Here is a 13,546-nt window from a genome sequence, read left to right as displayed (position 1 = left end):
CCGTACATCTCCCCGCCCCATGCTGCTTTCACTCTGCCAATGTCTGATTTGGTCGGGTGCATTTCTTGAAGCAAAGCAATATGAGCCACCCACAGTTTTTAAAGAGCCTAGTATGTCCCCCTTTTTTTCCTTGCCAGTTCCATTCCCTGCATGTTCCAAGTGATTCTAATGAGACTACCCATTTCGGGTGTGTGATCCCTGCCTCCTGAACCCTCATTGTTCCTCGATGCTCTCAAGCTGCCAGAGTCCTGCCCAGCTGGACCCCACCCCCTTTCCCATACCCTGCCCACACCAGATTTCCTGTTTTGTTATAACTTGGGTCTCATAAAGCCTCCGATTCTGTTGGATAGCCGGTTTATGGTCTGATCTTGATTCTTGATGGACGCCTCATTAACGATTCCACCCCCCCACCCCTCCCACGCCACTCACCCCCTTCGTCCAGATTGCGCCCCATGCCCCTTGTCCCCCCCAACCAATTAACTACTAATCAAACTACAACCTCTTGAAACTCCAACAAGAGGGTGTCTGTATAAAGTACCTGTATTTTGTGCGCTTGTCGGTCTGATGCGCCCTTCACCTCCAGGAAGGGACGACAGTCAAGTCAACCCACGCTTTGGTGGGCACCCCTTCACTCTGGGGGGGGATGGGGGATTGGCAGGGACTTGGTGTGTTTCTGGAGTTTGAGTCTTAACTGCTACCCTCAGCGGTGCTCCCTACCTCCTTACTGCCGTCCTTGGTTCTGTCCATTAGGACCTTTTGTAGAGAATTCAGGTACCCAAAGTGGATGGGTCCTCCCTGTAGACTGTTCATCCGTCTGGTTGCTTACTCAATTCTTCTACAGCCAGCATCTGCAAGGTGCCATCCTCCTCCAGTTACTTTCCCCTTTTGCGCTGCTTTGATTTGTGCTAACTATTTCTTGTGGCTGGCCTTACCTCGGGCAACTGGGGGGGTTTAGTAGTATGTTTTCTCCCTGGTCCGCAGCAGATGCGGTTGTCCAGCTTCCCTGCATCTCCCACCAGCGCCAGGCCTCTTCTGGTGAAGTGCAGATCCATTTCCTCTCTCCTCTTGTCTTCAATCGGGCTGTGTAGAGGAGCATGTATCGCACCCAGTTATCTCTTAGAGTGCACTTGATTTCATCAGTGTTGTCCCTGCTTCGTGTAGTCCTGGAATACAAGGACGGATCCGTGATCTGTGCGCATTGGGCCACTCCATCTTGCCATCTGGAGAATAGTATCCCGGTCCCTGTAGTCGAATATACATGCTATATCTGGCCGGGCGCCTGCCGGAGGTCTGCCGCGGGACCTTGGTGGGCCCGTTCCACCGCAAACCATATTGAGTCCTTTGGAATCTAGTGTGTGCTGCAGCCAGTCCTCCAGAAATGATTCCATGGATTCCCCTTCCGACAGGCCTATAATTAGCATATTATTTTTGTGGGAGCAGCCCTGTGCATCTTCCGCCCTTGCCGCCAGCGTTTTTGTCATTTATAACATTTGGGAGACTTGTCTTTCCGCCAATGTGACTCTTGCGCCACAGTCTCCTGCCTTTCTGACTTTATGCACATCTGCACGAGGTCCTCCACTATATGCCTGATCTGCAGCGCCATCCTGAGTTTTGTACTGCGAGGAGCACTTCTCTATGCGTGCCTCTAGGGTTGTTGGGGCTGCCCTTTCCACGGGGGAGTGTGGCCATGGGAGCCTGCAGACGTACAGTTGGCGTCGTGATTTAGTCCATTCTCAGCTGCCTTACTTTGCCTTCCATTATCTGCCCGATGTTCCGTAGGGAGAGTGAGCTAGTAGATGTCTGTTGATGCCTGGGTCTCAGATCTCTGCAGACTCTAACTCTCCGATTGCACCCCAACCGCTGTCTGTGACCCTGTGAGGGTCCCAGTTAGGCTGAGTTTGAATTGAGATCATAATTGTGGGACCCACTTGCTTGTGGTTATAACGGTGCAGCACCTCTGGTTTGGTCGAGTTCTCAGTGGTGAGTGGGACCTCTTCCCGGCCTCAGACCCACCCACTGTTTATGCAGTGTGTGCTGTCTTTTCTAGTTTCTCGGGTCCGAGTTGTGTGACTGGGCATTTTGGCCTCTCGCTACCCCAGGAGGTAGTGGGGCCGTGCTCTGGTCCATTGAGGGGCCTCCCTGCTCTGCTTGCTTGTGCAGTCTGGATGCACGCCACCTCCCTTGCCCCAGATTCCCTAGTCATTGGTATCTGCGGGTCTTCTGGAGCACTTAATGCTCTCTGTTGTGTCTTTCAGGCGTTGGCCCCTATTCTGGCAGTGTGACCTCAATGCTGCAATGCCGCTTGTTTGTCTTTAATGTAGCGGACTGTGCTGCCTGTGCCCAGTCCCTCCTGTCAATTCCCTCCAATCACGGGGTGGGGAGGGGAGGAGGTTATTCACCCCAAGTGTCCCTTGTGCTCTGCTGCAATCCTTTCCGCTTCGGGGCGGCAGGTGCTGCTTCCCAGACTGGTGTGGCCTCCGCTGCCGGGTACCCACTGTCACCGGAGCGTATTCTACTGTTCGGGTCCCTCGACCTTCTCCCACCGACTCGGGTACCTTTTTATTAGGCCCGTGGTGACCCCGCCGGCAGCCTCCTACACCACCTATGCTGCCCGTCCAGTGGGTCGAGCAGCACCAGCTTGCGGGTGCGGGGCGCTGGTGGGGTCTACTTTGCTGCTGCTTGGCATCTGTTCCTCCTCCCATCCTTCAGCAGTAAGCGGCCATCTTGGAGGCCTGGTATGTGCCTCCCCAACAAGGTGTTTCTTAGAAACTTGGTCGGGAGACGGTCTTCTCACCTGATATGCTCTCTGGTAACTCCTACAGCGGTCCGCTGGCCGGGCATCAGCTGGTACTGTTCTATGCACTCAAATTCAGGATTCATACGGGTGGCCGCAGGAGCTCCGGAGGGGATCGCGTTCTCATCCCTCGCCTGCTGGACACACTTCCTCCAAGATGCTTTCATCGTTCATATATGGAGTAAAGGTTATGCAGTATTGGGCGCTCGATATCCTGCCCAAACTGGAACGTTTTTAATTTGGCATGGGATACATGTATCTCAAATGCAGTTGCCAGTATAGCTACTTTCTTTGAATTGGGGCTTAAATCCCTCCAGACTAGAGATAAATGGAGGTTTTTACAATACTGCAGTGTTTGTCCCTTTGGAAAACTCCATGTATGTATGTTTTTTATTTCATCATTTTTATAGTGCCTTTCACCATAAATATTGTCCCAACGCGGGACGCCCTCGGAGGGACCGGAGTTCACATTTGGAAAGATTGGGAGGTGCTATTATGCATGTGTGCATTTCAGCCATTAAAGTTATGAGGGTGTGACCAGATTGCTTGGAATTGGTAGAACTTTCCTTCTTTTGCAGCGGACACCCTCTCAGCTACTGAATGTCCCAAACTTTAATCCACCATCGACCCAAGTCTGGGCCTTCTGACATTTTCCAACAGCGGGCAATAGTGATGTATGCCGCCAACAACTTTTGGGTCATTAACTTCGCCCACTTCCCAGATTTTTGCTTAAACGCCCTCACATGGTGCCCCTAGCAGTAGGGTCTTTGGGCATAATGGGAGGTGGCTACCAGTAACTTTGTGAAAAAATGTATAATGTTCTCCCAGAACGTCTGAATTACGGGCAATCCCACCACATATGGAAGTACGAGCCTTGGGCCTCGATATTCCGGCAACAGATGGGGGTGGGGGGGTTTGGGAGGGGAAATCAAGGCTTGGAAGTGGTGGATCTGCACCGGCGGAGAATACCACCGGAAAAACAGTTTCTGCGCATTTGTTGTTGGTCACACATTTGGGCGAGGCACGGCTTCTCGTCCAAATCTCCATCCAAGCTGCATCGTCCAACTGAAGTCCTAAATCTGTTTCTCAACGGTCCATGTATTCTGTGTGGTGCAGACAGGAGGTCTTCCCAAAGTAATCTGTACAGTTTGGAGATCCCTCCCTTATGGTTCCCCAATATTAAGTTCCAGTGGGCTAAGGGGTCGCATGGCCGCATGGCTTTCTCCTTTATTTCAGGGTGAGCAATCCAATGGCGGAGCGTAATGTATGCAAACCTTTCCCCTTAGGTGAGTTTGAATAATTTTTTACACTCTTCGAAAGAGCATGGCTGGCCCTCCAGTATACAGTTTCCCCCAGTGCTTAAGCCTCTCTTTACAGCTCTTGAATGCTCCCTGTGGCATACCTGTTGTAAAGGCCGGGTTACCAAAAACCGGGGTACATGGGCACACCCCCCCACCCTGACACCCCCACCCACCCCCTAGCAATTTTCTTCCTACGCAGAACCCTGTCCCACATCTTCAGAGTGTTTTTCGTATCCGACATGGGTGCAGCCATTGCTTACGCAGTGAGAGCGGGGGATAAAGGGCACAAAACGGAGGGGCACCACACATTGTGCTTCTGTCTCCAACCACCTTGGAGCTGCGGTGTCCGCCGACCATGTGGGCAGGTGGGACAGTTGGGCAGCCTCCGCGTATTTGAAAAGATGAGGGGCGGGAACCACCACACCTCCTTCTATCTAGGTCTTGTTCAATGCCTTAAGCAGAAGAGGAAAATTATTCACAAAGGTCTTTCGGAGAGGCCGTCGGGTAGACCCCCAGGTCGGCTATGGAGGACCTATCCCAGCGGATCGGACCGATATAGCCTGGGAGGCCCTTGCCTCTTGTGCGGATAGGTCCACCCCCAGTGCTACCAATTTCCTGAGATGAATGTCAAATCCAGCCATTTGTCCAAAAGAGTGAAGCTCCTGGAAGGCCACCTGTAAGGAGGGGCTGATGTTGGTAATGGAGAGAAGCACATCCTCTACGTACATTGAGATCTTATGAGGGGTGCCTGTACCATTGGGGCCTGGATTGCATTATTCCTTCAGATATGTTGAGCCAGAGGCTGTCTGACGAGAGCAAACGTGGGGGGCGATAATGGGCATCCCAGACGTGTACTGCAAGTGATGGGGCAATCGGGGGCCAGCGTTCCCAGTTTATCTGGAGAGGTGTTGGGCACAAAATAATTGCCGGCTATCGCCTTTCTAAACTGCAGGTCGAAGGCAAGCGCCTCCAGAGTCCGATGCAGAAAAGACCAGGACACCTTGTCAAACACTTCACCTCAGTAGCGTCCACTGCCAGGAGGAGTAGCTTCTCATCGTTATGTGCAGCTAGTTCAATCAAGTTTAGCATTGTTTTTCTGCCCAGGATGAAATCCGTCTGATCCAGGTCTATCAGTCGAGGAAGAAGTGGGGCTAAGCGGTTCGCTGTCGCCTTGGAATAGATTCTGGCATTGATGTTCATAAGTGAAATAGGCCTGTACGAGGCACAGCCCTTGGGATCCTTTCCAGGTTTCAGAACCCGAATAGTGTTAGTTTCTCATCGAGAGCGTTAAACTTCCCATCTCCCAGAACGAATTGAACAAGAATTTCAAGGGGGCGAGCAGCAGTTTATACAATCTAGGGAAAAAGCCATCTGGGCCTGGGGTGCCGGACTTTTTTTTAATCTATTTTTTGAGGGGGGTGGGTGGTTATTATAAACCTTTGCAAAAAAGAAACCTATTATTTACACATGTCATATGACATCAATACAGAAATATTTTGTTTTAAGATTACCCATTTGACATAAACGTAATACATACAACAAAAAAACAGGAACACTAAAAGAATGTGATACTAAAACGTATCAATCATATAAAAAACATAAAAGGTCCTTATGGTAAAGAAATCTCCTTTTCAGTTATTCTTAGGAATGCCAATAGTGCACAACTGAGGGCTCTACATTGCCCTAGCATCATCAGATTCCACAATGACTCCATACAATCAATATTTACTAATCTCTTCAAGAGATTAGTTCTAGCATCTCTAAAATACGGACATTCTAATATTAAATGCTTTAGGGTTTCATTAGCTACTTCAAGTTAGGAAATTAGATTTCATAGACACATTACTGTATCGTAAGATTCCCCAATATTTTGTCCTTTCCATTGTGTGAAATTGATTTAATTTAAATCTAAGATAATCACACAATATTAGCTGGAAATATTGCAAGATGCGCACAACATCCATCCCTTTTACGTTTCAAATTTAGCATATTCTTTATAAGTACTCAATGCACTGATTTCTACTAATGTATTACACCAGTCAAATTCAAAAAGTTTGCGTTTCACATATCCTGGGCGAATATATAAATCCTAATGGTCAACTCCCAAATCGTCCAAGATTTTTTGCATTCTGAGAATATATATAACGTAAAAGAGCTAAAAGTACATCCCTTTGTCAGTACAAATAGATCCTGATGCAATGAGTTGCCTGTCGGGTTTAGAATCCTGCTGTAATTTGGAAGTGCTTGCCCTATCCATCTACATGATAAAGAGACCAATCCCAACTCATGCCGGACAATACAATTGGGAATAGCAGGTGAAAGATGTAAAGCGGATTTCAACAAGCTTCTCTGCATAGAATCAAGTTGCTTTGCCATATTACACACAGACATCTAATGCATACAGAGGTACAGGTTCAACCTTTAAAGTAAAAAATTCTAAGAGGGGCATCAAAGAATGTACAATATTTTTTACAAATAAATTTCATCTGACTTCGTAGTGGTCTTGCTTTCAAGTCTAAGTACTCTACCCACGACTTAATAGTTAGTATGCTACTTACACGATAACCAAGATGTATCATTTCATGCATTTGATGAATTGGTTCCCCATCTATATTCAAAATACATTTTTTAGGTTTTTTGCCAGCTTTAAATACCATAATGTTAGTTTTTGTTGACTTCGGTTTCAAATTATAGCAATATGCGAATTCCGAGACCAACTTTAATTTAGCTTGCAAGCCAGTTGGTGTCAAGTCAAATACAATATTGTCCGCGAATGCCATCCAATGCAACCTTAATGAACAAAGCTTTGCTGCAAAAGTGTGAGATGATTTCCAGAGCTCATTGATGTCAGATAAATATGTTAAACAATATTGCAGCAAAATTACACCCTTTTTTCAACCCTAGATAGGATTGTACAGGATCTGTGATGGCCCCACCTTTTGGTGATTCTAATTTTATAGGAGGTGTTAGAATGACTTTTTACCATCCAATAGATTAGGTGTTCATGTATACCTATTTTGTGAATCTTGGCCCATAATACATTACGGACAACTGAATCAAAAGCTGATGACATATAGATCGCGATATATAGTGTAGTAAGTTCGCTCTTGTTCGTCCCATCTAATAAGTGCGCCATAATTGTCACATTCAAAGTAGTACTCATCCTATTAGGTTTCGTGAGTATCAAGGTAGTTTTCTAATTCCGCGATTACAAGGATTGAAAAAGCTTTGGCTGCCGCATCTGTAAGGGAGATCGGTCTATAATTCTCCAGCACAGTGGGATCACCTTTTTTAAAGATGGGGATCAGAATAGAGGTGACCCAAGACTGGGGAATTGTCCCAGTACTTGGAATACTTTTAAACTTGAGCTTTAAAATCGTGGCCCAAAACATAGATTCTGTTTTATAGACGCAAGATGGAATACCATCTGGCCCTGCTGCACGCAAATTTGATAAGAGATTTAATTAGCGCCTCCTTCCTGTAAGATCGGAGCTTCCAGCTCCTCCCTATCTTCCTGTGCCATTTGAGGTAGGGATGCCCCTGCAATATATTGTCTCTGCGCTTCCGTGCAACTGTACGCCCTGGCCATGCTCGACAGGAGGTGCTCCTCTGCAATTTGCATTTTCTCCTGTTCTCCATATTGGATTACCCCTGTTTGGTTTGGGAGGCCTGCAATAGTTTTGTCTCTCAGTTTTCGCTAGCTTCTTCATTAGCCTTATTGCTTTTGTCCTAGTATGCCTGTTTAGTGTATAGTAGGGTCTGCACCGTCTCCACAGCATATAGGCCTCCGGTTTATTATGTGCCACCTGTAAGGCTGCATGCACCTTAGGCGACCATCCCTTCTTCTATTTACCCTCAATGTCCTTCATCTCCTGTTCCAGACGATCTCTCGACTGTTTCCTCCTTTTGTAATTTGCCGCTGTGTGTGTGCGCTATTAAGTGCCCTCTAATAACCGCGTTCATGGCGTCCCATGTGGTGGCTGGGGAAGTCAGTTTGTGGGGTTTTCTCGAAAGTAGTCTTTAATTGCTTGTGCCACCTAATCTCTCAGGGCCAGTTCGTATAATATCTAGTCATACAGGTGCCTCTGTGGTCTGGAAAACGGGGTCGGGTTCCAGGATCTAATCTGCAGAGACACCGGGGCGTGGTTTGTAAGAACCTCCGGGGCAATGACCACCTTATTCGTGAAGGATAAAAGTTGGGGTGAAACTAGGAGCAGGTCTATGCGCGAGGAGATGCGGTGGACAGGTGAAAAGAAGGTATAGTCTTTATTTATTTTTTTTTCCCCTGGGTGCAGTACCCTCCAGGCATCAACCACACCCAGAGAACTGAACAGATGGAGAATTCCCAGGGCAATTTTATAGTACTGGTGGCTGGTGCATGCAAATTATCCTTATTCGGATACGGAACCCTGTTGAAGTCCCCTCCCCTCCGATCTGGCCTTCCAAGAATGGGAGGAGGGTGGACTGTTTGCCAGGAACATTCCTGGCCCTCATTCGGGGCATAGATCGAGACCATAGTGTACAGTTGGCCGATAAGCATCCCTTTCAACCCCATGAAATGACCCCCTGGGTCTGCAATAGTCTAATTCCTCGAACGGGATGTCTGGCCACTAGGATGTCGTCCCCCTTTTCATAGTGCCCCCTGAGGCCAGGAACTGCCTCAGGAACTCCCTGCTCCTAAGGCAGGCGTAGTCCTCCGGCAGTAGATGGGTCTCCTCGAGAAAGACAACTTGGGCGTTTCAGTATGGCCTTCCGTTTCTCCAGAGAATTGAGGCCTTTGACATTCAGGGTGATAAAGTTCACTTCCTGGATTGGCTTTACAAGCTCTCTACAGTTGAACCTTCAAGGGGAGAGAGGTTGGTGAAGTGAAGCCGCGGGGAGTCAGACGATCAGAAGCTGCCATTCAGGGTGCAGGGGTGTCTGCATACCTACTCCAGCTAAATTTTCTTTTAACAAAATGCAACATAACTGTGAACTGAGTCCGAACTCAACTGTTTGACTGTCATTGGTCATCGCCAGTACACTCCAAGGGCCTTCAGGGGACATCCACCCTGGAGTCGGGCTTGGACTGTGTGAAGCCCGCCAATACTAACCTTATGTATCCATTCTCCTTTAGCTCCGTCGGGTCGGCCAGTTGTCTGGCGAGGAGGGGTGCAAGATCTTTTCTGTGTCTTCTAAGTGAGCAATCATTCGGGAGGATCCTTTGTAAGAAAACTGGACCACGGTAGGGAACAACCAGCGCTATCAGATCTTTTGATCTCGGAGGAACAGCGTCGGAGATCGTAGGGCCCTCTATTTTTTTTTTATAGACACTGCCGGTAGGTCCTGGAAAACTTGCAGGGGTAGACCCTTGAAATGACAGCTCGTCACAGGAGCAGCCAATTGCCATTATTGCCACCTCTGTTGTGTTTAAGTGGACTTGAATGATCACATACAGCGGGTGTCCAAGCCCCTTCGGAACATAGTCTGTGGGTTCGATCCAACAGGAGCTGGTACTTCTCGAGGTGTGGCAGAAGGGATTGAAATGGGTCTCCCATGTATTCCCCTAGGTTTTGGTCTGGGACCGTCAACGGCACTCCCCTGATTCGTAGGTTGTTCTGTCGGGCCCTATTCTCCATGACCTCCTGCTTGTACTCCAAATCTCATTTGTCTGGTTGGGCCCGGATCTGCTGTTGAATTTCCAAAAGTGATGCTGAATGTTATCGGGTCCTCCACTTCTCCCACTCTCTGCTCTGCCTCCGTTACTCTTTGGTCCGTCTTGCTCGAGTTTGCTGGGGAGTTCTGACATACAAGAGCGGAATTCCGATCTGATATCCAACATGAAGGCCTGGATGTCTTCCTTAGTGGCTAGTTGTCAGGTCCCTCCAGGAGATGTTTGTGGCAAAGACTTGGCTGTCTCAAGCTTCTTCTCTTTTCCCCCCGGAAGCAGCATGGTGGATATCTCCACTCTTCAAAGATTTAAGTTGTTTGGCCATTCTGGTGTTCTCCCTCCACACCATGACGCGTTCTTGCCTGTGTGAGTGTTCTCAAAGGGTGTTTCAGGTTAGTGCTCCGGTTCCAGGCTACCGGCCGCTTACTATGTGGGGCCCCCTACTTGCACTGCCGGCAGGTGAACGAGGCCCTTCAGTCCCCACAGCAGACCTTTTTTCGTTGACCAAGTACACTTTCCAGGCGCACAGGCCTGCCGGAGATTCTGTCGGGCCTCCTCTTCTCTTGGTGTCCTATGAGAAAAAGCGGCCGGGGGAGGGGCAAGCACCTCACTACTTGCTCTTTGGGCACTGTAACACATTACCCCATCAGGTGACTTCTCCTCTTATTCAGTGCCCCTTCACCTCAGCCGCACACTCACCAGCAGTATGGCGTTGGTTTCTTCGGATCGCAGCACTGGACGTGATGCGGGAGCCGCTAGTCACTGCTTTCTGTCAGGGTTCCTCATGCTGCCCTTCACTGGATTTCAGAGCCGGTGGAAGGTTGATGGCTGGACGGGCCATGTGCCCCGTCTGGAGCTCCTGATCCACGCCCCATCTCTATGCGAGTGGGGCGGGTTGCCTCCCGCCACAGCGTGCTGGAGCAGGCAATTGCCTCCTTAAGTTCTGTTGCGAGAGGCTCACGGTTTGGGCCTCCTGCATCGCTGCAACGCTGAGGTCGGCCCCGCTTGCGGTCCTAGTCCCACTCTGTGCCTTAAGTGTGGGGGGAGAGATGGGGGAGCGGGATGCCTCCAGTCACCTTGTGTAGTTAGGTGAGCAGGGACCCTCGGAGCCAGTTGATGACATTATCTGCTGGGGGAATTTTGTTTTCACCAGTACAATGACTCTGCGCTGCTCCCTCCTCCTCTTCCTTATGGCCGTCTGCCACCTTGGGGGTACTGTAGCTGCGGCTTCGGACTTGATTTCATATTTTGGCATCCGTTCTATGCGATCTGTCCGCATTAGGACCACTGGTACATGGGCTCTTCCTATCATGGATATTGGCTTCACCGACTTGCAGAGCCCCGGGAAATCTGGTATATGCTTTCAAAACATTGGCTTGGTTTGGAGTTTGGAGGCCCTTAGCAGCACAGCCACATCAGTGGCGCTGCTGGCCACGCCCCTCCGTCCAGTGTGTTTTTAAAGAGGGGCACTAGCACTTCAGCGCAATGCCTATCCATAATTCTGGACTGAATGCAGACCCTCTGCATTGTACAACTAAAATATCAAATCAAAGCAATCAACTGTGGATGAGAGAATGTTCAGACAATGGGCACATAATTGTACATTCTTAATTGCAACCAGATGGCTGGTGATCCAGTTTAGCGTCCAGCCTTTCAAATGAGTGGCATCCAGGACCTGCTGAGAAAGTCCACCAATGTGCCCTCAATGACTGCTGCGATAGAGTCAGAGCTATCATATAAGATCGTAACTTTTGTGAACCGTTTGAGCAGAGACCTCCACATGTCGCCGAATTGCGCATGGAACTCGGGCATTGTGGATTGGGGGGGGGGGGGGGGCGGCGCAGAGTTGGTGGCGGGAGCTATAGGCCTGAATGAAGTTGATGGTAGAATTGCAATCAGCCAGCCATTTAACATGCACAATCTCGCAGCCGAGCGTGCCTGCGATGGCCCTTCATGTATCTGCAGAGAAGCCTCATGTATAATGGCCACGCCTCCACCATGTCCTATTTTGCGATCTGCTCTAAAAAAAAAAAATGTGAAAGCTGGGAAGAATTGCCAATTCGTCGACCTTGCACTCGCGCTCACTCTGACAGTGCTGTAGATGTAACGGCACCACCACTCTGGGAAGGGTCCACCTTGGAATACCAGTATTTAAGCCAATCAAATTACTTGACATGGCTTTCCCTATACATGGTTCATTATTAACAAGCTCATCAACAGAAAGCAGCAAGATGTCGTAGCGCCACGACGCTAACACCATAGCTAAGTAGCGGTCCAGAATCCTTGCTGGCCTAGTTGCTTTGGTAGCACCTGGTACCCACAGATGCAGCATGAGTGGTATTATACAGCCAGCCCAATCCGTGGCCAGGAGTACACTTGCTTAAAGCGATCAAACAAATTCTGCCGTCAGTACACTGCACACCTGTCGAAAGCTGGCAGCAGCCAGCAGGGGAACATCAGTACGGATGCACCTATGTTTGAACCAAAGACTACTGTTGGGAAATCTAGTTCCCTACAGAGAGCACACTGGTTGATGCCGATAACAAGATTGACATAAAGTAGATTACAGTTTAAGTATCAAATGCTCACACGGTTATGTTTTACAAAATATGCTAGCACACAAAGCTGGATAAGGAGCCAGTTGTGCTCCGGCATATTTTGATGCGGACAGATGCAGACTGGCTAGGCCCTGAAGCGCTGGTGTTGAAGCCCCTGAGGTGGAAAAATGTAGCCAGGGAAGCTGGGAAATGTAGTTTTAGGTTAAATGGGAAAGCGTGAACAGCGCATTGTCCCGGCAAAAAAAAAAAAAATTCACACCCACTCAAGTCCACCTACCACAAAATTTCAAAGCAGGCAAATCGAAAACTTGCTAAGAGAGCAACTCTCTAGTATCTACTAGACATTTTTTTTTTATTATATATAAGCTGGTCCAGGTGCTTTGGGAGCTCTAGTTTAGCACTTAAATCTTGTACACTCTTCCCACTTGTAACAGACTAGTGACGCAAACATTAGTCCAAAATGTATACATTTGCCGTCAGTTCATGTACTTTTATGTACTTTGAAAAATTGGCAAATTTGTATATTTTTAGGTGTTTTCCAGAAGTACTTTGTATAGCTGGTAGGCACGTAAGAACAGTCTCGTATAAACAAGTTGTGTGCTGGCATATTGTAAAAATGCTTTTCACTTGGTGGCTTAATTTTACTTCTGGGATACAGCACCCTGTAAAATATCTGGTTCTTTTGTTAAGTATCTTGGTTTCAGAAAAATAACTGTTTTTATTTTTCTAGCTATGTTGGTCAAGGGAACAAGAACTCTGGACAAGGATCACAGGTAAATTAGATTGATAGATGAGACGTTTACATGGCTGCACAGTACTTTATTTTTTGTCGCATGAAAACCACTGATGCATTTTAATCTGCATTCAAGATAGAGAGGTTGTGTGAATTCAGAAAACTTGAATGAGTTCTTCCTTAGCCGCCTTTTGTTTACTGTTGATTTTTCTTGTCTATATATTTCCGCTCAGCTTTGTGTTCAGGGAAAGACGCGGTGCCTAGGTATCTCTGTATCTATGATTCTATCAATATCTGCAGTTTTTTTTTTCTCACCATCCCTGGGCCTCGTAATCTCCATCGCCTCTTTAGGGTCTCCCTCCAAAGTACTCTAGGACCTGCTCCTTGGGGACACTATCACTGAGGTAAGTAAAACTCTCCTGCCGAAAACTGCCTCTACTCCCATAATGGTCCCTCTTGGGTGGCATTAATTTGCAAAGCAGGCTTATTTGCCCCAGTATCCACTAAACA

The 13,546-nt window shown here is 48.2% G+C and overlaps 1 protein-coding gene across 5 annotated transcripts in view; it reads left to right on the top strand.

Annotated features, from left to right (window-relative positions):
- Positions 1-13,546, top strand: part of LOC138488148 (TATA-binding protein-associated factor 2N-like) — a 530,913-nt gene that overhangs the window by 61,737 nt on the left and 455,630 nt on the right. For 3 of the 5 annotated variants that reach the window (XM_069614926.1, XM_069614925.1, XM_069614924.1), the window contains exon 3: positions 13,034-13,076. The exons of the other annotated variants lie outside the window; for them this stretch is intronic. In XM_069614926.1, coding sequence (XP_069471027.1) covers positions 13,034-13,076 — 43 coding nt within the window. The remainder of the gene's footprint in view (positions 1-13,033; positions 13,077-13,546) is intronic. 5 annotated transcript variants of the gene reach the window in all.

Source organism: Ambystoma mexicanum, chromosome 9 (genome assembly GCF_040938575.1).
Source record: "Ambystoma mexicanum isolate Mex_15411 chromosome 9, UKY_AmexF1_1, whole genome shotgun sequence".
Taxonomy (NCBI): Eukaryota; Metazoa; Chordata; class Amphibia; order Caudata; family Ambystomatidae; genus Ambystoma; species Ambystoma mexicanum.
Note: the sequence above shows the minus strand (reverse complement) of the source record. Positions and strands in the feature narration are given on the sequence as shown.